The following is a 21,747-nucleotide window of genomic DNA, read 5'->3' on the forward strand; positions in this document are numbered from 1 at the left end:
TAAAAGACCTTCCCAGCTCTTTTGGTTCCATCCATCGGGAGAGATAGTTGGGAGACAGCTGGGTCCAAACACAAGAAGCCCTCCGGCCGGCCTGGCCCTTTGACATTTCATTGGGCCTGCCTCCTGGGCTCGTTGGAAAGGAGACAGACAATGAAGGGAAGTCAGATAGTGGGGCAGGCAGGGGGCCGGGGCAGGGGTGGGGGGGGGGGCGGGGAAAGCCACCCATGGAGTCACCACTTCGCGGGACTCCCAAACTGGAAGGAAACCTGGCTGATTCCTTATCACCTTACAATGGAGGCTGATGATGAATTGCTTTTTGTCGTCTCCGAGAGGCACGCAGGACAGACAGAGCTTGGCTGGAATGCTGTCCCTGGGAGCTCCCTTTTGGGGGGAGGGTGGCGGGGGGTGAGAAGGGCAGAGGTTTCCCGCCCCCCCCCCGCCCCCCACCCCCGCTTCACAGGCACCAGCACTTTGCAGATCTGCTCTGCAGCATTAGCCCACCGTGGTCATCAGTTATGTCACCACGCGGGACGACATCCGACCCCCTCGCCACCGTGAGCTTCAGAAGCGCCTAGAGCGGCGGCCAGCCAACGGGCGCTGCGCCCTTAGACCATCTCGTTCCATCTCACCGCAACCCTACGGGGGAGGTGCTGTTATCACACTCGTTTTGCAGAAGAGGGAGTTAGGGCTGAGAAAGCGGGGGGCTTGCCCGCAGCCGGAAAGCGTCAGCTGCTGTGACCTCCTGCCACAGACTGGTCGCCACCCCACTGGCTTCGCCCGCGGCCATCTCAAGCTGACCCTGAGCTCACCTGAGGACCCGCCGAGTGCCCTGTGCGGGTCACCTGCTCCCATCACGGGAGGGGGTCCATTCCCCCGGCATTCAAAGCCTTCCGACTCTCCCCCCGCCGCCTCCAGGAGAAAAAGCATTGACACGGATGCTGCTGTAAATATCGAGCCTTAAAAAAGTGCCTTGATTCTTTTTAACTTCTTCCTCCCCTTCTTCTGGTCTGGCATTAATTTAATCGACAGAACTCCCTAATTCAAACCCGGTGAGCTCTTCATCCGTGTGTCTGACCCAGTCTCGGTCTCGAGACGGGTCTCTAGCGGAGCATGGCGTTTTGAGATCGTAGCTGATACTGCTGACCAGGCACGGGTTCAAATTCTGCCCCCCGGGAGCCTTCGGCATGTGCGTTTACCTTTCCGGGCCTCAGTTTCCCCACCTGTAAAGCGGGTGAATAACCGCACCTACCTAGCAGCGTTGTTAAAAGGTCGTGGTGGAGAGCCTGGGCGGGGCACCCTTACACAGAACACAGAACAGGATCTCCGTGCAGGGTCCTGTGCCCCAGGTGACATCCTCAACCCCTGCTGGGGCCTGGAGAGGCAGACATTTTTGCACGCATCTGGTCTCCAGGCCACGCAGCAGCGGACCCGCTGGGAGCCGGGCCAGGGGGTCTGTTGGGGTGATATCATTGTTCCACCCTTTGGGATCCAAGGAGCGTGGATGGGCTTCAGCCTGGAAAACAGCCTCACCCGGATCAGCACCCCAGCCCCGGGCTTGAACCAACGACGGCCTTTCTCTCCGGCAAACTGCGAGATCGGTACACGTCCAATGGTCAAACCGTGCGACTTTCCTCAAGTAACCTCGGCTCAGAGAACACTGCCAAAGCATCTGTTTCCATCAGTTGTTAGTGAGTTGATATATTTTTTTTTTTAAAGATGTTCCAGACACTGGGCACTGGAATTCCAAAGGCATTGAGTTGGCTACTGAGGCTGGGGAGACACATCAGGCCACACTGGGCCCGCTGGAGCAAACCAGTGACTGCTTATTGGGTCCGCCTTGTGCTAAATATGACAAGCACGAGGGACGCCTGGGTGGCTCAGTCGGTTAAACGTCCGACTTCGGCTCGGGTCACGATCTCAAAGTCCGTGAGTTCGAGCCCCGCGTCGGGCTCTGTGCTGACAGCCCGGAGCCCGGAGCCTTGCTTCGGATTCTGTGTCTCCCTCTCTCTCTGCCCCACCCCCACTTGCACGGTCTCTGTCTCTCTCAAATAAATAAAATAAAACTTAAACAATATATATATATACGACAAGCCCAATTTCATGACATCCTCACACCAAGCCTATAGGTCTAATCGTGAGCCCAAATCTACAGATTAGAAAAAATAAGGCTCAGAACAGTTAAGTAACTTGCCCCTAATCATGAAAATTTGCAACTGGCAAAGGTAGGATTCATCCCAATTGTATGTAGTTCCCTCCGTCCCGTATCTTTCTCGAAGCTTCACTGGGACGGGAGCCTTACCACCTCCCCCTCCACGGACACACTTCCTAGAGCGACAGCCGTAACCAGAGCCAACACCTACCGGGTGCTCACCGAGTATCGGGTGCTCTCGGGAACTCGGCACCATTTACAAAGCGAGAAACTGAGGCACCGAGACGCCAGGACACCTGGCTAAGGCCACACAGGAAGCTGGCGGCAGAGCTGAGACTCCAGCCTGGGTCCTCCAGCCCCGTTGCCCACGCTGTCCCCGCCATGCCTGTCTGCCGCTCACACAAGCAACGGTTCCAGTAAAGCTGAACTCAGCCGCACACCCCACCCCACCCCCCCCAGGTCAACCACTTTGATTCTGGCTCGAAAAATATGCCACCAGAAATTCCCTTCGGTATGATAGCCCTAGACTCAGCTGACTCAGGAAAAGTCCCCATTTCTCATTCGGCCAAGAAAACTACGCAGCGTCTCAGACAGAGTTCAAACCAGATTTCAAGACAAAATGCAAAGGAGAGAAAAACAACCCGCTGTGGTTTTTCTCCTTTCTTTCTTTTTTGGGTGTCGGTTTGGATCTAGAAAGGCAAGAAGACGAGCTCAGAATCCACCCACCCAAGAGAAACCGTAGCACATAAACCAAAGCACATCCAACTGTAAGAGAGCTCCCTGCAGCATGGCTCGCGGGAGGCAACGAAAATGCTGGAAGAAACCACCGTGTCTGCCAGTGGGGGTGGAAAGGCAGACGCGGCTTCACCCTTTGGGGGCAACGCTCTCCCTTCGGCAACTAAAAAGCACGAGGCGGCTCTAGGCTCGGGAAAAGATCCTCCGCGGCATAGTCTCAAGTTTAAGAAATGCAAGTTGCGATATTCAGACGGCATAGTATCAGCCGTTAGAAGCAAAAACAAAACCATTTTTATGTGCTTGCGCGTGCGGGTGTAAACGAATCAAACAAGACTGGACGTTTCAAATACATTTTCCCCAAGGAAGGGGCCAGAACTGGAGGAGACATGTCAAGTTCTACAGATAATGGTTTGAGTGTCTCACAACCTCCGTGAGTTTTTATATTGCTTACGTCTTTTAAATAAACAAATGTAGTTGTGTGTATTTTTCTTCCCCCAAGGAAAGGAAGGAAAAACAGAAAGGCAAGGTGGGCAGGCAGGGAGTATCACACTCACCTTTCCTCTTGGTGCAGTGATAAATCTGGCTGTGCTCCTGGGGCAGTGGGTATGGGTTGGGCGGGGGCAGGAGATCCTGGGAGGGGCCGGATACACCATTCTCGCACTGGTACTGGGACCCCAAGTTGGACGAGGAGGACAGAGCTCGAGGCTCACTGCTGAAAGGACTGTGGTTGGAGGCTACTTTCTGTCTTACTGTGCTCCTGGGAACCACGGGATATTCTTTACTGAAAGAGAGAAGGTGAGAAATACTGTGGATCAGTGCCCCCCATACAGATGCCCCCCGCTGGCTGAGCCACGGGATCAGAGAATCCACCAGAAATGTGTCACAGCATAAGAAACAAAGGCGTCTTTGACGAGTGAAGCGATCCACTTGTACTCAAGTGCATCAAATAAACAGACATATATATTTAGGCACTAACTTTTCATGCCTTATACGTTAGGCAAGTGGGTTTACGTATAGTTCTGTATGTATACTGAAAGTTAAGTGAGCTCCACCGCTGAGGAACCCTCTTCGTGATCAATGAACACACAGCGTCTTGAAATACTTCAATCTGTTGCGTATGTCTTTGAATTCCCTAATTCAAAACCTAAAAGAGCTGAGCAGTCGGGGTCACTTAGGCTTAACTCCTGGGTTTCCATCTTTAAAACGGCGCTCAGGTCTTTGGTCAACATTAGGAAAAAGGTAGTTGACCCTCTAGAATAGTCAGGAACGATCCCCGGCTACCCTCATCTGTGCCTTACAATTTCCTTTTGAGCTGTTCTACTGGTCACCACTGCCATCATATTTAACTTCTCCTCCGTGCCTGGGTTGTCCCATCTGTGAAACAAGGATAGTAAAAATCCCCAGTTCAAAGGATCGTTGAGGGAAAAAAAAAAGAAATTCATACGTGTGAAAGACGGAACAGCAGCTGACACAGAGCGAGCGTTCAACAAACGACGGCCGTCATCATTACTGTGGTCGTTTTGAGAGAGTAAGGAGAGAGAGACAGAGAGAGGAGGGAAGGCAGAACAGGGCCAAAGGAAACAGAGAGCAGAGCACAGATCTAGGACTGGGCAGGCCCAGGTTCAGGCCCCCCCCCCATCACTTATAGACTGTGTGCCCCTCTGAGCCTCAGGCGTCCCACGGGGAAACCGAGTAGAAGAAAATCCAGTGACATCCCACGAAGAGCATCCTCCCAGGTGCTCAGAACCTGGTTTCTCACACTCGTCCGGCTCGCACGCGCCACGTTCCCTTGCCTTCAGCTTTCACACCAGGAATTCCCACTCCTTTCCTCATAAGAGCTTGGGGATTTCACCAGGAACCTCCCCCCGGGAAGGAGGGAGCCCCACAGGAAGCCGGGTGGGTGAGGAGGGTCAGAAGAAGAGTCTGCAGAGGAGTCGGGAGGAGGGGTGGCTCTACAATAAAAAGGAGAATTGAGGGCGGCTCAGTCGGTTAAGCGGCCGACTCCTGATTTCAACTCAGCTCACGATCTCAAGGTTCGTGAGTTCGAGCCCCGCCCCGGGGTCCGTGCTGACCGCACCGAGCCTGCTTGGGATTCTCTCTCTCCCTCTCTCTGGCCCTCCCCTGCTCATGCTCTCTCCGTCTCTCAAGATAAATAAATAAATAAAACTCTTTTTTTCATTTTAATAAATAAATAATTTTAATTTTTTAATGTTGATTTATTTTTGAGAGAGACAGAGAGAGAGAGAGACAAAGCATGAGCAGGGGAGGGGCAGAGAGAGGGGGAGACACAAAATCCAAAGCAGGCCCCAGGCTCCGAGCTGTCAGCACAGAGCCGGATGCGGGGCTCGAGCTCACAGACCGCGAGATCGTGACCCGAGCCGAAGTCGGACGTTTAACCGACTGCGCCACCCAGGCGCCCCGATAATTCCTTTCAAAACAGGGAGAACTGAGAGAAGCATCTGTGCTCATAAGAAGATTATAGTCTGACCCCCAGCGTGTGCTCATCCATGCAGGGAAGGGGGCTGCTGACATCTGGAGTGGGGAGAGGAAATCGGGGACAGGAAAACCACAATCAGTGTGCAGGCTGATGGAGGCGTGATCCACCCCATCCTTACTGGAAGGCGACTGGATAGCATCCCCCTTTTTTTTTTTTTTTAATATACAATAATGCAGATCCAGCAATCCAATTACGACGAATTTCCCTAAGAAGTTGACCAGGTCAGTGCGCAAAGACATAAGCCTGAGGCTTTTCCCTGCAGCCCAGGGGAAAACTAGAAATGGCTGAAATGCCCTCATTAATGGCTAAGTAAACTCTGACAGAGCCGAGCAATGGAATATTACACAGAATTGAAAAAGAATGAGGAGGGACACCTGGGTGGCTTGGTCGGTTAAGCGTCCGGCTTTGGCTTTCGGCTCAGGTCATGATCTCGCAGTCCGTGAGTTTGAGCCCTGCTTCAGCTGAGCTCAAGCCCCACTTCGGGATTCTCTCTCTCTCTCCCCCTCTCTCTCTCTGCCCCTCGCTCACTCACGCTCTCTCTTAAAGAACTAATAAATAATAAAAATACTTCCATCACTGTATTTTAATACAACTGGTGTTCTTCTGCAATCCACACAATTGCTACGATGCGTCGAATCGTGTTACTCTGAGAAGTGACACGTCAGTTTCACGAGGCCACCAGAGAGGCCCATGCCACCAAACAGGCTGCGACCGCCTCCCGAGAAGAAATACGTATCAGTAAATCCCAAACTCAGCTGTGATTTTTGCCATGAACCAAACTCTTCTTTTACGAATCACGTTTTTCAATCCGTTTTTCGCCAAGTGCGTTTAGCCTCACTCTGAGCGACGAGATCTGCAAAGCGACGGCAACTGGACAGCAACTGAAATAAATACTCATTGAACTCAAAGAGGGGCGCCTGGGTGGCTCAGTCGGTTAAGCGGCCGACTTTGGCCGACTTCTGTGCCGACAGCTCGGAGCCTGGAGCCTGCTTCCGACTCTGCGTCTCCCGCTCTCTCTCCTCCTCCCCCACTGACACTGTCTCTCTGAAATATACACAAACATTTAAAAAAAACAAATTAAAGGGGCGCCTGGGTGGCTCAGTCGGTTGAGCGTCCGACTTCGGCTCAGGTCATGATCTCACGGTTTGTGGGTTCGAGCCCCGCGTCGGGCTCTGTGCTGATGGCTCAGAGCCTGGAGCCTGCTTCCGATTCTGTGTCTCCCTCTCTCTCTGCCCCTTCTCTGCTCATGCTCTGTCTCTCTCTGTCTCAAAAATAAATAAAAACATTAAGAAAAAAATTTTTTTAATAAAATAAAAACAAATTAAAATTTTTTTAAAACTTAAAAAAAAATAAAAATAAATCTACGTTTGAAAAGAGCGCACGTGAAATCATGTCACGTCCAAAGAGCGCTGCGTCTAGCACATTCTGAAGGGTGCGCTGCATTGGTCCTCTCCATCCTTTCTGTGACCCTTAGGAAGTAGGGACTGGTTTGGTCCCCACTTTACAGATTAGGAAACCAAGGCCCTGGGAGAAGAAGCAACTTGCCGCCCCTGGTCACAGAGCTAGAAAGACCCACCACCAGGACTCTACCCCAGGCGTCCCCTAACCACTTCTCCGCAGGCTCCTGATGGTGTCTTTCCATTCTCAGAACACAGTATACTTTTAGGAGAGCAGGGACCGGGGCCCAAGATTCCTCCCCGGCTTCTCCCACCCCTCGGGGGCTGGAATGATCTCCACCCTGGCCCCGGACTTTGTTTGTCACGCGAAAGCACGTCAGAGTAGCCAGGCAGGGGACGCAGAGCATCCGCCAAGTTTCCATGAGGGCACAGAACCCTCACGACACCCGGGGGTCCCCTGGCGGAGCTTTCCCGTGCTACGGGCCATCTCAGAACCCAAGCTGGAGCCGTCCTGAGCGGCCACAACACTCAGAACTCCCCCCTGGGGCCAGAGGCCTGAAAGGAATAGAATTAGCTTTACGGTCCTCTCTTTGAGGTTGCAGCTACGTAATGGAAAAAAAAAGAAGAAGAAGAAGAAGAAGAAAAATTAGAATAATAATAAAACATTACAAAAGTTGTCAACTCTTGCTGGCAATTCTGTTCGGGTCTGCTTAGTTCCAGAGCTGGGCTGCCAGAGCTCCGACAGGAAGGGGGAAATCTCTTTCAGTCGTATGTTCTTAATGGGGAAGGTTATTTTTTTTTAATTAAAGAAAACAACTCCCAAAAAATGTTGGCCGAGGGATTTTACAAGAGAATGTATCAATGGACTCCGTGGAATTCTCCCCTCCAGTGCTGCCAACTTGCAAAACAACTCTCTGCAAAGGCCAAACCCTGCTTTTGATTACTAACACTCCCAGAAGTGGGAGAGCCACATTATCCCAACAGCCACTTGTCCCTCACAGCTTGTTTCTCTGCAAGGCGCTTGAGACATCATCCCCACCGTCAATCAGGAACACCTCCCTCTCGGTGCCTGCCGTGCAACGTCCCCAAGTCCATCCGACAGGTGTCAAAACAGGAGCGTGCAACGGCGAAGCGTCCCCTCCATCGGTACGGGGTCGACACAAAGGGGGGAAAGCGCCGGCAATCCACCAACACGGGGCGGGGGGCGGATTTTCCCCGGGCTCCCCAATGCACCCAAGGAATGCGGTCAGTAGCAACAAGACGGCGTCTAACGTCCTTGCAGCGGGGAAGACAAATTGTCTTCCTCTACAGCTCGAGAGCGGCAGTGAGGAATCCAGCGCGCTTGGGGCGCCTGGGGTAAGCCTCCGACTGCGGCTCAGGTCACGATCTCGCCGTTCGTGGGTTCGAGCCCCGTGTCGGGCTCTGGGCCGACAGCTCGGAGCCTGGAGCCCGCTTCGGATTCTGCGTCTCCCTCTCTCCCCGCCCCACCCCCACTTGTGCTCTGTCTCTCTCTCTGTATGTCAAAAATAAATAAAATGTAAAAAAAAAAAAAAAATTAGAAAAAAAAATCAGGATCAGGAGGGGCGCCTGGGCGGCTCAGTCCATTGAGTGTCTGACTTCAGCTCAGGTCACGATCCCATGGGTTCGAGCCCCGCGTCGGGCTCTGGGCCGACAGCTCGGATTCTGCGTCTCCCTCTCTCCCCGCCCCACCCCCGCTCACGCTCTGTCTCTGTCTCTCAAAAACCGAATAAACGTTAAAAAAAACAAGAAGAAAGAATCCAGGGCACAAAGGGGGTAAAGGTAAAAGTTGAAAAGCCCTTGTGCATCTAGGAAGAGGGCAGCAACAAAGTGCTGGGGGTTTTGTTTTGTTTTGTTTTGTTTTGTTCCAGCCTTACCCTCATCTTCCGGGCGATGAACTGAATGAAGCCTTACCCTCATTTGATCCGGGCGATATGCCCACCTCACCGGTAGGATTACATGCACTTCAGAGGTAAAGAAGCTGAGGCTCAGAGAGGTCAAGCAACTCTCCCCAGATGGCACAGCAGAGGATAAAGCCGAGCTTCGCCCGGGCTCAGTGCTATTCCAAAGCTCTTGCTAGCTCACTTACACTTGATCGCAGGGAATTGTTGCCTTCACAACAACAGCCTGGGCAACACGGCCGCCCTGTTGCATAAGGCATCCTGGTGGCAGCAGCTGGAGATGGGCTGCATCGGGCAACATCAAGTTCTACTGGTCAACCTGTCAATCCTACCGTCTGAGCGGCCTTGAGTTTACCGAAGGTCACCCCCCCGCCCGCACCCCTGCTCTCTGCCAGCCGCGGCCACATCCTCAAGGACGGGCTGTGCTCAGTCCGGGCTCGCCCGACACCAGCCGGGGTCCTCAGCCCCTCCGCTCGCCCTGGGTGCCGGCGCCCCGCAGAGCAGCTTCTCCCCGGCTCGGGCCCCCGCTCACATTCTGTTCCACGTGAGCGAGTGCAGTGAATGACGCCATTGTCGCCGGGTCTGGGCTGTAAAACGTTACAAGGGAATACTGCGATCCGCGGCCAAACTGCCCGCCGCCAGCTAATGAACGCCCCCGAGAAGGTCTTCCACTGCGGCCAACTGAATCGGCCTTTTCACGGGAGCAGGTGGCAGGGGTGCTGGGTGCTGGGGGGGAGGGGTGTTGTCGCTCCCCCCCCCCCCCGCCCCCAACCCCCGCCAAGCCCAGCGAGCCCTTCTCAAACAACCGAAGCAGCTTGCTGGGGCAAGACTGGGATTGCAAAATCCCTGTCCCCGCGGAGCAAATCCCTCCTCTGCTGGTACCTTAATCTGTGATTAAAATTCCCACCATCCCACAAGGGCCTTGGCGATTTATTCACTCTCTAGTACGCTCAGGGGCGCTCTTCTGATCTCACGTGCGTGGACGCTTGGGGGGACCGGGGACAGCTCAGCCCAGGCAGGACGGAGCTCAGCGCACAGAGGGCTTTGCCATTATTTTTATGACTCAGTTCATGCCGCACCAGCACGCTGCAGAAGGCGCGGTGAGAACCGGGCGCGCTAAGAAGTTGGACCCCCTCTCCCACCACTGGTTCAACAACCGGGGCTGCAGGATTCGAGGGGGCACCAAGAAATTCAAAGGCGCCTCTCCCTCTGCGGCTGTGAGCCCCCACCTTACGGCACTTCGGTTTGAGAACTCGGGGCTCCCCGGTTGAATCTCCGGGTAACTGAATATCAGGGTGGTCGTGTGGAGTCGGGGCTCTGAAGTCAGGCCTCGTGGATGTGCCTCACCAGCCACAAACGTGGCCACGGTGGAGCAGGCTAGCTTCCACCTTTCTCTGAGCCTCAGTTTTCTGTCTGTAAAATGGGAACAGTAAAATCCACTGCCTCTTGGGATTGTAAAACAATACGATGCGTGGAAAGGCTGAGCCCGTAGGCGGGACACACAGCTCGATGAGCACCAGCTTACAAATCGCCCGTTACTCGATTCTGAAGCAGAGATACCTCCCTTGCCCGGGCTCTGATTGGTCTAGGAACCCACCCCCCCTACTATGCCCAAACATCAGATATTTAGAACTTGTCAATGTTTCCAGGGAGAGGGCCATTCTTGTTATCACCTCCTCAAAAAGCGGTCCAGAGACAGCTCTGGGATCACAGAGAAAGCGCTGAATGGTTTCACGGACCGCTGATGACATCAATCTTTGCCTCAGTTTCTCCACTCACAGAACGGGACGACCAAGGCCCACGTCACGTAGCATAGCTGTGAGCCCCCAAAGTAAGAGCTAGGATGTGAGGCTACAGACAGGAAAGGTCAGTGCAAACGAAACTTTCGATGGGGCTCACGGTAAGGGTACAATCCGCCTTGGTTCAGTCTCCTAAAACTATCAGTTTCAACAAGTTTAACCATGTCTTTGTTTTACTAGCTTTTTTTTTTTTTAATGATTTTAGATGGAGGATGGGAAGGTAGAGGGGACTTTCTGAGGTCTGGCCACGGTCTTTCTGGAAGCCGGAAGACTGGGAGGGCCCGGACTAACAGATCTTTCTCAAACTGCTTCCTATACCAGAGGGGATTGTTTTGAAGCTTTTGTTCCGAGGGGACGCACGCGGGGGCCCCTTGGTCATGCAGAAAGAAGTAAGTCAAGGAGCTGCTGGTGACCTTCAGTTCGAACAACGACCTTGGCAAAGCCACCCAAAAGCAACCACTTCTGCAAGAATGCTAAATGGCCTGTGTACTAATATAAAAATCTGTCTCTCCCCCTAAAAACAGACACAAACACCTATGAGGGAACGGGTCTCCAGGGAGACAAACTTCTAATGTGAGAACATGACTGGGATGGGGCAGCTGAGATACAGGGCTTAGAGTGAGGATGGCTAGAGATTGGAGTGGGTTTCAAGCTTGGCTGCACAGTATAACCACCTGGGAGAATTAAAGGGAAACAAATGTTCACTCCGGGTGAAATAAAGGAGATTAAGAATGCATTCATTGTGGGGGCGCCTGGGTGGCTCAGTCGGTTGAGCGTCCGACTTCGGCTCGGGTCATGATCTCGCAGCTCGTGGGTTCGAGCCCCACGTCGGGCTCTGTGCTGACAGCTCAGAGCCCGGAGCCTGCTTCGGATTCTGTGTCTCCCTCTCTCTCTGCCCCTAACCCACTCGCATTCTGTCTCTGTCTCTCTCAAAAATAAAAATAAACATTAAAAAAAAAAATGAATGCACTTATTTTGATGAGCACTGAACAATATATCAAATTGTTGAATCACTATCCTGTACACCTGAAACTAATAGAACACCATGTATTAATTATGCTTCAATTTAAAAAAAGAATATTTCAGCAAAGAAAAGAAATACTGACTCCTGAGTCCACCCCACCCCCCATCCCCGCCAAGAGTCTGATGTCATTGTTCTGTGGTGCAGCCTGGACTTGGCGATCTTAAAGAGCTCCCCAGGAGAAAGAAGCCTTATGCAAAAAGAGTGCACGCTATAAGCATCCATTTACACCAAATTCTGTAACAGAAAAAACCTACAGTAGAAAGGAAATAAAAGTCGAATTGCTTCTGGTGGGGACGTGGGGGCAGGAATTAATTGGGATGGGGCATGAGGGAAGTTTCTGGGGTGGGGGAATGTTCTATATTACGATGGGGGCTTGGGTTTCACAGGAATGTGCGTTTGTCAAAAAGCGAACGGTGCCCTTATGGTTTGTGCATTTCACTGTATGTAACTTTACCTAAAATAGAGATTTGTGAGCAAAAATGGAGTCTTAGTTAATGATACGCATGAAGCATAGAGGAGTGGAATATACTCGTGTCTGCCACTGCCACTCAATATGAAATGCATAAAAAAATAAAATGGATGGATGGATGGGGTGGTGGATTGATGGACAGAGAGATTGGTGGGTGGATAGATGGACTGGTGGATGGGTGGATGGATGGATGGATGGATGGATGGATGGATGGATGGAAAGACAGACTGGTCAATGGATGGATGGGTGGATGGATGGATGGATGGATGGAAAGACAGACTGGTCAATGGATGGATGGGTGGATGGATGGATGGATGGATGGATGGATGGATGGAAAGACAGACTGGTCAATGGATGGATGGGTGGATGGATGGATGGATGGATGGATGAAAGACAGACTGGTCAATGGATGGGTGGATGGATGGATGGATGGATGGAAAGACAGACTGGTCAATGGATGGATGGGTGGATGGATGGATGGATGGATGGATGGATGGATGGATGGAAAGACAGACTGGTCGATGGATGGATGGATGGATGGATGGATGGATGGATGGAAAGACAGACTGGTCGATGGATGGATGGGTGGATGGATGGATGGATGGATGGATGGATGGATGGAAAGACAGACTGGTCAATGGATGGATGGGTGGATGGATGGATGGATGGATGGAAAGACAGACTGGTCAATGGATGGATGGGTGGATGGGTGGATGGGTAGGTGGATAGATGGACTGGCCGATGGATAGATGGATGGAAAGATTGACTGGTCAATGGATTGATGGGAGGATGGGTGGGTGGATGGACGGATGGATGGATGGGTGGTCAGATGGCTGATAGGGCAAATATACAACAAAATATTAACTGTAGAATGTAAGCAGCAGATTTGTGGGTGCTCACTGTACCCTTCTTCCACGTTTTCTGTATGTTTTACAGTTTTCAAAACAAAACACTGGGGAAGCACCGCGGGTACTTCTCACGTTCAGCCAAAGTTGAGCGCTTACAGCAAAGGGTTAGGTTTTACACAACAGCCCAGCACACGGGATCTATTTCCAGATCTATTTCACACATTTACCTGAACACCCGTGCCCGTTCTGTAGAGCCAGGGGATTACCCAGGTGCGAGCTGGGGACCCCTCCATCAGAAAACGTGCCAAAGGGCCGTTTCTGAGCCCTCCCTAGAGCCACCGATTCAGAACCTCTGCGGAGGAAACCCAGAAATCTGCTTTTCTTAACAAGCTCCCCACCCCCAGGTAATTTTGATGTCTGCCAAAAGTCTGAGAAGTGCTATTCGCACGTGAATGAGTGATGTGCCCACAGACACTGTCCCTGAAGAGAAGGTATGCCGGGGGGGGGGGGGGTGGGGGTGGGGACAGTGCTGCAGATGAGCAAGAAAAGGTCGAGGGGGGGGGGTGTTCTCAGCATCCATATCCCTGCTGGTCAACCAGGAGCCAACATGGGACCCCCTTGGGGCAAACCTCAATTTCACAACTTAGGCCGGCTTGGCTTCCCAAACACAACCCCCTCTTATTTTCCAGAAGTTCACACTTCTCTGGGGGAAGCCGTGTGGCTAGCCAAAAAGTACGGCAAGGAGTGGGGAGTTCATGCCATCTCCGGAATGTTGTCTTGCAAATCCCTCCTCATTAACCGGGGATTCCGATTACCTTCAACCACAAGCATGGGGCTGCAAGAGCGCTAAGCCCGTTTGAAAAGTGACCGTTTGAGGTTAAGGGCTCAACATTCATTTAAAATCAGGAAGCCGGGGCTGGAGGAGGAGGGAAGGTGCCAACGGAAGGGCTTTAACCTTTTAGGGTGGCGGTGGGGGCGGGGGGGAGGGGTTGGACCCCTGAATCCTTCGAAATCGTTTGCAAATGTTTTTTTTTTTTTCCTATTTGTATCTTGTGAGTTGGTCAGAGAGTCCCTGGCTTTCATCGGATTTTCAAAAGGGACCCTGATGAAGAAGCCCAGCCCTGGAGAAAAAGATGGAGGGGACTCTAAGGAGCGCAGAGGCAGGTGACAACGTCGGTTTCCAGAGTGGGTGGGCGGAGCCGGCCTGGGAGAGACAACAGGAACCTCCTGGGTGGAGCTGGGACATCCTGGGCCCTAAGCTTTCCTAGCCGCTGGCTGGCTGGGGGGCGGGGGGCTCCAAATCCAGGCCAGCGAAGCAGAGCCTCAGGGTGTCCCGGCTCCAGACAGGCTCTGAAGCCACCACAGTCCATCGAGTGTGACAAACCCCAATGACGCTGCATAAATGGCCCTCTGTGCAAGGTGACCCAAGAAATGTGGGGGAAGCGGTGGGGAGCAAGGGGGCGTCTCTCCACCCTCAAGGGGCCGAGCTCACAGCCAGCCCTCTGCGGCCTGACTCGCCGAGGGGCCCTGGGCTGGCCAAGCCGGCGTCTGGCTTCATGAGGGCACGGACCCCGTCTCAACGTCGGCCTGACATCAGTCCAGCCTCAGTATGGGCCCCATCCCCTGCCAGATGCCTCCGTGCATGTCGGGGTGGGCTTAAAACACGCGGACACCCTCTTCGACTCTCCTCCCTAGAGGGGGGATCCCTGCGCCTCAGATCGGGCCCCACTCCAGTGAGTCCCGTGCAAGCCACGGGATGCGGCAGGAGTAACACTACGTGTTTTCAAGACCCGGTAAGCAAGAGTCTCACGGCTCCCTCCTGGTCCTCTTGGGAGCAGCCGGCAGCCCTGGGAGGAGTCTGACTCCGCGGAGTCCGCCACGCGGGGCGGGCCGCACGCACCGGCTGAGGTCCCAGCCGAAAGGCAGCACCAGCTGGCGATCACAGCTGCGTGCCATCCCGGACGCCCGGACGCGTGACTTCAGCTACCTGGCACCCCAGCCAACACCTGGCTGCAGGCGAGAAGTGCCCAGACGAGCCCTTTCCAAGTTCCCGACCCGCAAATCACGAACGAGACGAGCGGGGTGACTTCCTGCTTCACCTGGCACACGTGGCGGCCAGCCACGCCTGGTCTTTTCAGCATCAGTGCTTCTGACGAGCAGCAGCACCGAGCGAGGGCCAGCAGATGGGCACTCTGAGGTCGCCTGCACCTCCCTGACCCTTTAGCGGGCCGTGGTGGCACAGAGCAAGCGGGGTCTAGCGCTCCAGCTGTCCCGGATTTAGTCACGCACACGGAACAGAAGGCATAGCCTTCCAGCCCGTCCCAGCGAAGCCTGGGCGTCACCTGTTACCTTGCAATAGCAATCAGGATGCGCCCATTATCTCATTCACCCAGGCAACAGCCCTGGAGGTGGGTTCTATAGTCATCCCCCATTTGACAGACGAGGCAGCCGAGGCTCAGTGGAGTAGGGGAGCCCTGGAGCTACTCCATGGGGTGGCCCCGATCCCAACTCCAGAACTTTCCCCCAGTGGACCCCGTTCCCCGGGAGATTCACCTTTGCATCCTCAGGACCCGGCGTCGAGCGAGCCCTTCCCAAACGTGTGTTCGCTGAATAACGGATCGGCAGATCAGAAACTGCATGGATTAATGAGTCTCTGGTCCTCAGTTTCCCCTTCTGCCAAAGGGAGAACACTGGGGGACAGGCTGTCTCCTGTGGTCCCTTCTGTGTGGAGCATCCTATGCTTCTTGGAGCAGCTGTGCCCCCTAATGCCACCATGTCACTGGGCCACCCCGGCTGGCTTTCAGAGAGCTTCAGAATGTGACCCCTACTCTAGACCTCAAGACTTGCAGATCACTGCCCACTTCTACCCTGATCCAACCCAGAAAACCCTTGTTCCCAACAGGGCAAACGCCACTCTTCCCACAAAGCCTGACTCCCACCCGCTCCTTCCCCCATCTCCCCTCCCCCCAGGGCCCCCACCTCCTGCCCCAGCGGCCTTGGCCTTGGTCCCCAGCACCTGCTGACTCTTAGGAAGTTCACAACCTGCCTGAACACATCTTAAAGACCGGAGCAAAGTTCACAGAAAGCCATGTTCTATGGAAAACCAGGCTCTAGATCATTTCAAACAGCAGTGAAGCTCCCACACCTTTCTCGTTAGGATGCGCATTTAGGGGTATTGCCCAAATTTCGGCCATTTGCGTAGGACCTTGACAAGTTCGACAAACGTTTACTCCAGCGCTACTGCTATTTAGTTAATACTTTCCCTTAAATAATCAGCCTTCGCCGTCCCCCTTCCTTCCCCCCTTCCTCCTTCTTTAGAAGCAGCCTCATTCTAAGCAACGGCAACTATAAAATCAGCCTGATGTGCTTGCGTCCGTAACCTTCTAGAATCATCCATCTGTCACCAGGGGAAGGGTCCTGCAATTGGGGAAATATTGGTTTTTAGGGGAAGATGTTGTTTAAGCCGCAGATTAACCTTGCAGAATAACCTTGGCATATTTTAATCAGCCTGCTAAAAGACAGGATTTTAAAATAATTTTATCGTCCTCTTTGTGCTTTTCCCACAGCTCTCCCATTTTTTTATAGTAAGCGGTCTTCTTTCTGGAATTAGAAATCGTACACGGCCGTTGCAAAACAACGAAGACCATCTGCGTTTTCAAAAAACACCGAGAGCTGGGTGAGAAGAGACAGCGGGGTGAGTGCCCAGACATTTGCCAAGCGAATGCGGACAATATTTACGCGGGCTGACTGTGAGTCAATGTCCGGCCCTCTCCCTTCTTCCAACTGCTGGAATTAGAGGAAATGTCATTCCTCCTGCTTCCCCCCGCCCCCCCACCCCAAGCCAGCTGTCACCGGGTGTGCAGGGGACAGGAAACAGGATTACAAGACGAACAGGGAGCCTGCCGTTCCGGCCTGGCTATTATCACAGCCGACTCCGGACAGCCATCTTCCCCACTTGTCACTGGGAGTTGGGACCACAGCCCAGAATAACTGCTTAACGAGGGCAAAACTGGGAGTAATGGCGAGTCTTCCCCCAAATCAGATACGTTATATCGAGCGTGGACTAAGAACCAAGTACCCTGTTGACAGCCTCTCATATAACACTTACAAGAACCCTGGAAGATGGAAGCTGTATTTATTTACACCCATTTTACAGATGAAGACACTGAGGCTCTGCGAGGTTAAGTCACTCGCCTGAGGGCGCATGCTGATAAATGCAGAGCGAGGATCGAACCCGGGTTCGTCCGACTCCCAAAGCCTTCTGTTGGACCCGCTCTGCCCTACTCTGTCTCCTTCTCAGGGACCACGTCCACAGTACTGGGCCCATGACTGTGTCCACTCTCCCAGCCTGGTTCCCCAGTGCGGCTCCCAACACGGCCACAAAGACGCACGCGGTTCTTAGGCTGAGAGTTCCGATCCAACATGTCAGTTACTGAGTGCCTACTGACTACGGGCCACCCTTTCCCACCTCTTCTGCAAGTGCTTCCCCAAAAAGGACCCTGGGACGACCCCTCGGCGAATCTGCAGTAACTGGGGGTTGAAAGGGACAGCCAACCCAGACCAAAGTAGAGTCATCTGCCTAAATATCTAACCAGCTGTGTTTAGAACTTCAGGACAGAGTCCCCTGGGGTCACTGACAGTGAAGCTCTCAAGACATCTGTGCCTCCCCACCTGTCTCTCTTTCCACGTCTATCATCCAGCCAATCAGCTTCCAAAGCGCAGGGCCCCGGCCCGACACAGGAAAGCGGTGAGGAGTCCTGGGGACAGACATACACGGTCTGTGGCCAGGGGACACCTCTTGGAGGAAGGGGCAGCTCCAAGGAGACCTAGTGATGGGCGGGAGAGGGTCAAGTGGGGAGGAAGGGAGAAAGCCCGAGGCAGACCAGACGTGCTGTTCGAGGGGCCAAAAATAATGGGAAGAATACAGGTGTCGAGCATCCCCTTCCGCATGATTGAGACACAGTGGGGGCACTGGAGGGGGACAGAGCTAGGGAGGAGTGGCCAGGTCGGACAGGAAGGGCGTGGCCCTCCTCGAGGAGTCTGGACGACCTCATCCTGAGGGCATCAGGAAGCCTGGGAGTGTTCTAGGCTGTGGAGTAACCTCGTCTGATTCGTGTTTTACACAGATGTCTTTGGCAGCTGCCTGGAGAATGTCCTAGAAGGGTCTAAACAACTCAGGAGGCTGTGGCTGCTGGAACCGAGAGCCTGGCAGGAGAAAGGGGTGGTGAATTTGGACACATGTTAAGAAGGCTGCATCGACGGGACCCGGTGACTGGGTGCGTGTGAGGGGGTGATTTGCAACACTTTCAGTCCATCATCCCGTCTGCTCTTGACTTTGTGGGAAGGAGGGAAGATGTGAGGGAAAAACCCTTGGTGTGCAGGCCGGAGCGGGGTGGCTCGCATCCAGTCCCTACCTGCACGGCCCAGAGCCTCACCGGCAGGCCTGAGGTGAGACTCCATCAAAGGCTACAACGCCTTAAAGGAAGCCAACAGGATGGCGAGGGAGTGTGGTCACCGTGCAAACAACAGCTTGGCGCTGTGAGCCCAGGGCCACAAACAGGTTGACTGCCCCCCCCCCCCCCCGGCCTTATGCGGTGCTTACTGTCAACTTTTCCGCTGACCGTGGACTTCACCCAACTCCAATTTCCAAAATGCAGACACTCGACGCCAACGTTTTCTAACAATTTAAGAACTGGGTTCTCTTAGCCACGACCACAAAAAATCTCACTACCCCCGCGATCGTGAAGGACCCCAATGATAAACGCGGAAGTACATCCAGCGGGGCGGACGTGTGCGCATGAAGGTATCGGTGTTGCTCACTTTTTAAAAGCGTGCGAAATCACAGCAGGTGACCCCACCAGCTAAACACGGTTTCCGTGGCACGTATTTCCAAACGCCTGTTAAAACCCCAGCGCTGCGGGTTTTCCCTCTCCCTTTCTTAGATCCCTTCTGTTTCTTTGAATGGGTATGTCCGTCCATCTGCCTGACTCACCCTTCTCGTGTCTTCCAGAGAGGATAAGGAAAAACTTCCTAAATGACCTCATTTTATTTTGAAACACTAAACCCACCAGAAGGGGTGTGGCGGGGCGGGGACAGAAACCCCTTCCTGGTCAAAGGAATCAAGATGTATTTCTAATTCTCTCGCCATATGGTAAGTTATTTTGGAAGCGTATCATGAGGTAAGAGAACGTTTGAGAAACTTGGCAAGGCTTGTACAACCCTTTCAAATCAGACCAAATTCCCACTATGTACATTTGCTATAGCCCCTTCTATTCATCATATCAGCGACCGTGACCACAGGATATGTAAAAATACCGAGCAATTTTTATCACCAGCTTCCAATCCCCCCAGTGCCCCGGACCACCACATGGTGTCAGGTTTGTCTGTATTTCACCCCCAGGAAATCAAGTCATTAACTTCCCTTTCATTTACGGAGAGCTGTTGCCAAAAAAGAAAATCATTCATCGGCTGTGACTTATGGGAAGAAAGAGAAAGGACTGACTTCACGGGAAGGTAGGCGACAGCAAAGAAAGAGGGGAGAGAAAGTTCTCGCTTTTGTCCCCCCGCCCCTCCCCAGGGAACATCAAGTTCCCTCGTGCCTCCTCCCCGTCCTGCCCCCCGAGGGGGCACACGCCCCTCCCCCCAGGCTGTCCCATCCTTTAAGGTTTAGGCCGTGGGTGGCCACTTCTCCCTTTTCTCGGTGGGGACAAAGGAGCCCAGACTTCCAGCTTCTTACCTTTGTATTCTTGACATTCTGTGTAGGTCCATGTCGTCACTGCCCCGGAATCCTTTGGCGAAGGGATTATTCTCAATCTTTAATTGGGTGATCTGAAGGAAGGAAGGAGAGAGAGAGGGAGGGAGAAACTTGGGTTTTCACTTGATGGCTGGAAACGCAGCCTCTGGCAACCAAAGGCAGCAAATTAAGCCAGTCACGTCAACGGAACCCACCACTTCATTCGACAGGAGGCTTTGAAAAATGTCCTAGATCAGACCGCTTGGAAAAGGGGAAAAAAACCTGGTTTCGGTTTGCCCATTAAGTGGAGTCATACCCCGCATCACTCCAGCTGCGTTTGGTTTTTAATCCTGCCATGTTGTGCCGCACACACGATCTAGGCCCCCGACACTCGGTGCGCCGATCCCCCCCCTCCCCCCCAGCCTGGAAAGTTCTGCACGTTGACACGGTGTCGCTCCCCCCCGCAGCGTGGCGATCGCCGTTTGGAAAAACTCGACTGCTTCCAAAATTCTGCTCTGCCTCATGCCGGGTTCATTCAGCTTCACAGACAAGGGTTATAGCCAGCCCAGGTAGAAGACGGTGTCTAATTAAATCAATACCAAAATACAGAAATGGTAACATACATGATACCTGTCAGACCGCTCCAAACCCCTTCAATCTTCTAGACAAAGAGCGATCCCTGTTCTTGGAAATTTCGGTTGTAATGTACAATACTCAGTAACAGAACAGGGAAACAGTCCAACCGTATGGACTTTGCTAGAAGTACTTCCTAAAAGCTGTGTGTGAATCGCATGTTTATGCATCAAATCACTTTTTTTTAAAGGAGTCTTTTTTTATGTGTATGTGTTTACTTTTTGAAAAATGTTTTGATTTGTTTTTGAGATAGAGAGACAGAGTGCGAGCGGGAGAGGGAGACACAGAATCCCAAGCAGGCTCCAGGCTCTGAGCTGTCAGCGCAGAGCCCAAAGCGGGGTTCGAACCCAAGAACCGCGACATCATGACCTGAGCCAAAATCAGATGCTTAACTGAGGCACCCATGCGCCCCTATGTTTATTTTTGAGAGAGAGAGAGAGCAGGAGCGGGGAGGGGCAGAGAGAGAGGGAGACACAGAATCCGAAGCAGGCTCCAGGCTCCGAGCTGTCAGCACAGAGCCCGATGCGGGGCTCGAACTCAGGAACTGCGAGATCATGACCTGAGCTGAAGTCGGACGTTCAACCGACTGAGCCACCCAGGCGCCCTCATCAAATCACCGTTACAGCCAGCTGGGCAGATTCAGTGACACTAACTTCACCTTCGTTATCATGATTGTACCCTATCTATACGGCATGCTGGTCTACTTAGTACCGTGATCTCAGTCAAAGCCCTTCTTGTTTACGTTTATTTCATACATGTAACCTTCTCTACGCATCAAAGCAGAATCACCAGCTATTCAATAAGAGGAAAACTATTGTATCAAATTCTCTCTGCTGGCACCCACAGAAAGTTCTAAATCCAAGGTCCGCCCTCACTTTGTTGCGAGGGGAGACGAGGCACTTTTCGAGACGAACTTACACAAATTGGTTCTGCACTCTCTCCCTGATAGACGAACGGAAACATAATCAAAGCGAGAACACTTTTCTCTTTGTGGTCACATCATATGCCAAGTACACACGAAAAACACCTCATCCACCCCCCGTAGTAGCGCTGCAGACTTTGAGAAACTGAGCACGTTTCTTTGAGAAACCAGGAGTAATTAGTGAATGCACCCATAATTCATGCGTGGCACATCCGGGGGGGCAGGCATTCTGGTATGTTCTGTTTTCCAGAAGAGACGGCTTTATAAGGTTTCCTTCCCACCCCAAGACGCTATAATGAGCGTGAAATTACTATATTGTGTATGTGTACATGTGTGTGCATTTGCGATGAAAAAAAAACATACAAAGTTAACGTTTTTAAGATCTGGTGTATGAATCCAACCGTAGGACATTTTAGAAAGGCAAAGGTCAATGGTGGCCAGAAGTTGTGTGGGGAGGGACGGATGAAAAGGCAGAGCCCAGAAGACAGTTAGTGAAACTATTCTATGTGATACTTTACGGCGGACACACATCCTCATATGTTTGTCCAAACCCACAGGATGTACGACATCACAAGTGAACCCTAAATTAGATTCCGGGTGATAACGATGTGTCAATGTGCAT

General features: G+C 52.7%; 1 protein-coding gene across 7 annotated transcripts in view; it reads right to left on the minus strand.

The window, feature by feature from the left end:
• The window catches only part of TBX5 (T-box transcription factor 5), an 85,075-nt gene that overhangs the window by 7,626 nt on the left and 55,702 nt on the right, over positions 1–21,747 (minus strand). For all 7 annotated transcript variants that reach the window (XM_019814585.3, XM_045041620.1, XM_045041621.1 and 4 more), the window contains exons 7-8: positions 19,574–19,665; positions 3,439–3,665 (exon numbers count right to left, since the gene is read on the minus strand). In XM_019814585.3, coding sequence (XP_019670144.1) covers positions 3,439–3,665; positions 19,574–19,665 — 319 coding nt within the window. The remainder of the gene's footprint in view (positions 1–3,438; positions 3,666–19,573; positions 19,666–21,747) is intronic.

The sequence above is a fragment of the Felis catus genome, chromosome D3 (assembly GCF_018350175.1).
Source record: "Felis catus isolate Fca126 chromosome D3, F.catus_Fca126_mat1.0, whole genome shotgun sequence".
NCBI classification, from domain to species: Eukaryota; Metazoa; Chordata; class Mammalia; order Carnivora; family Felidae; genus Felis; species Felis catus.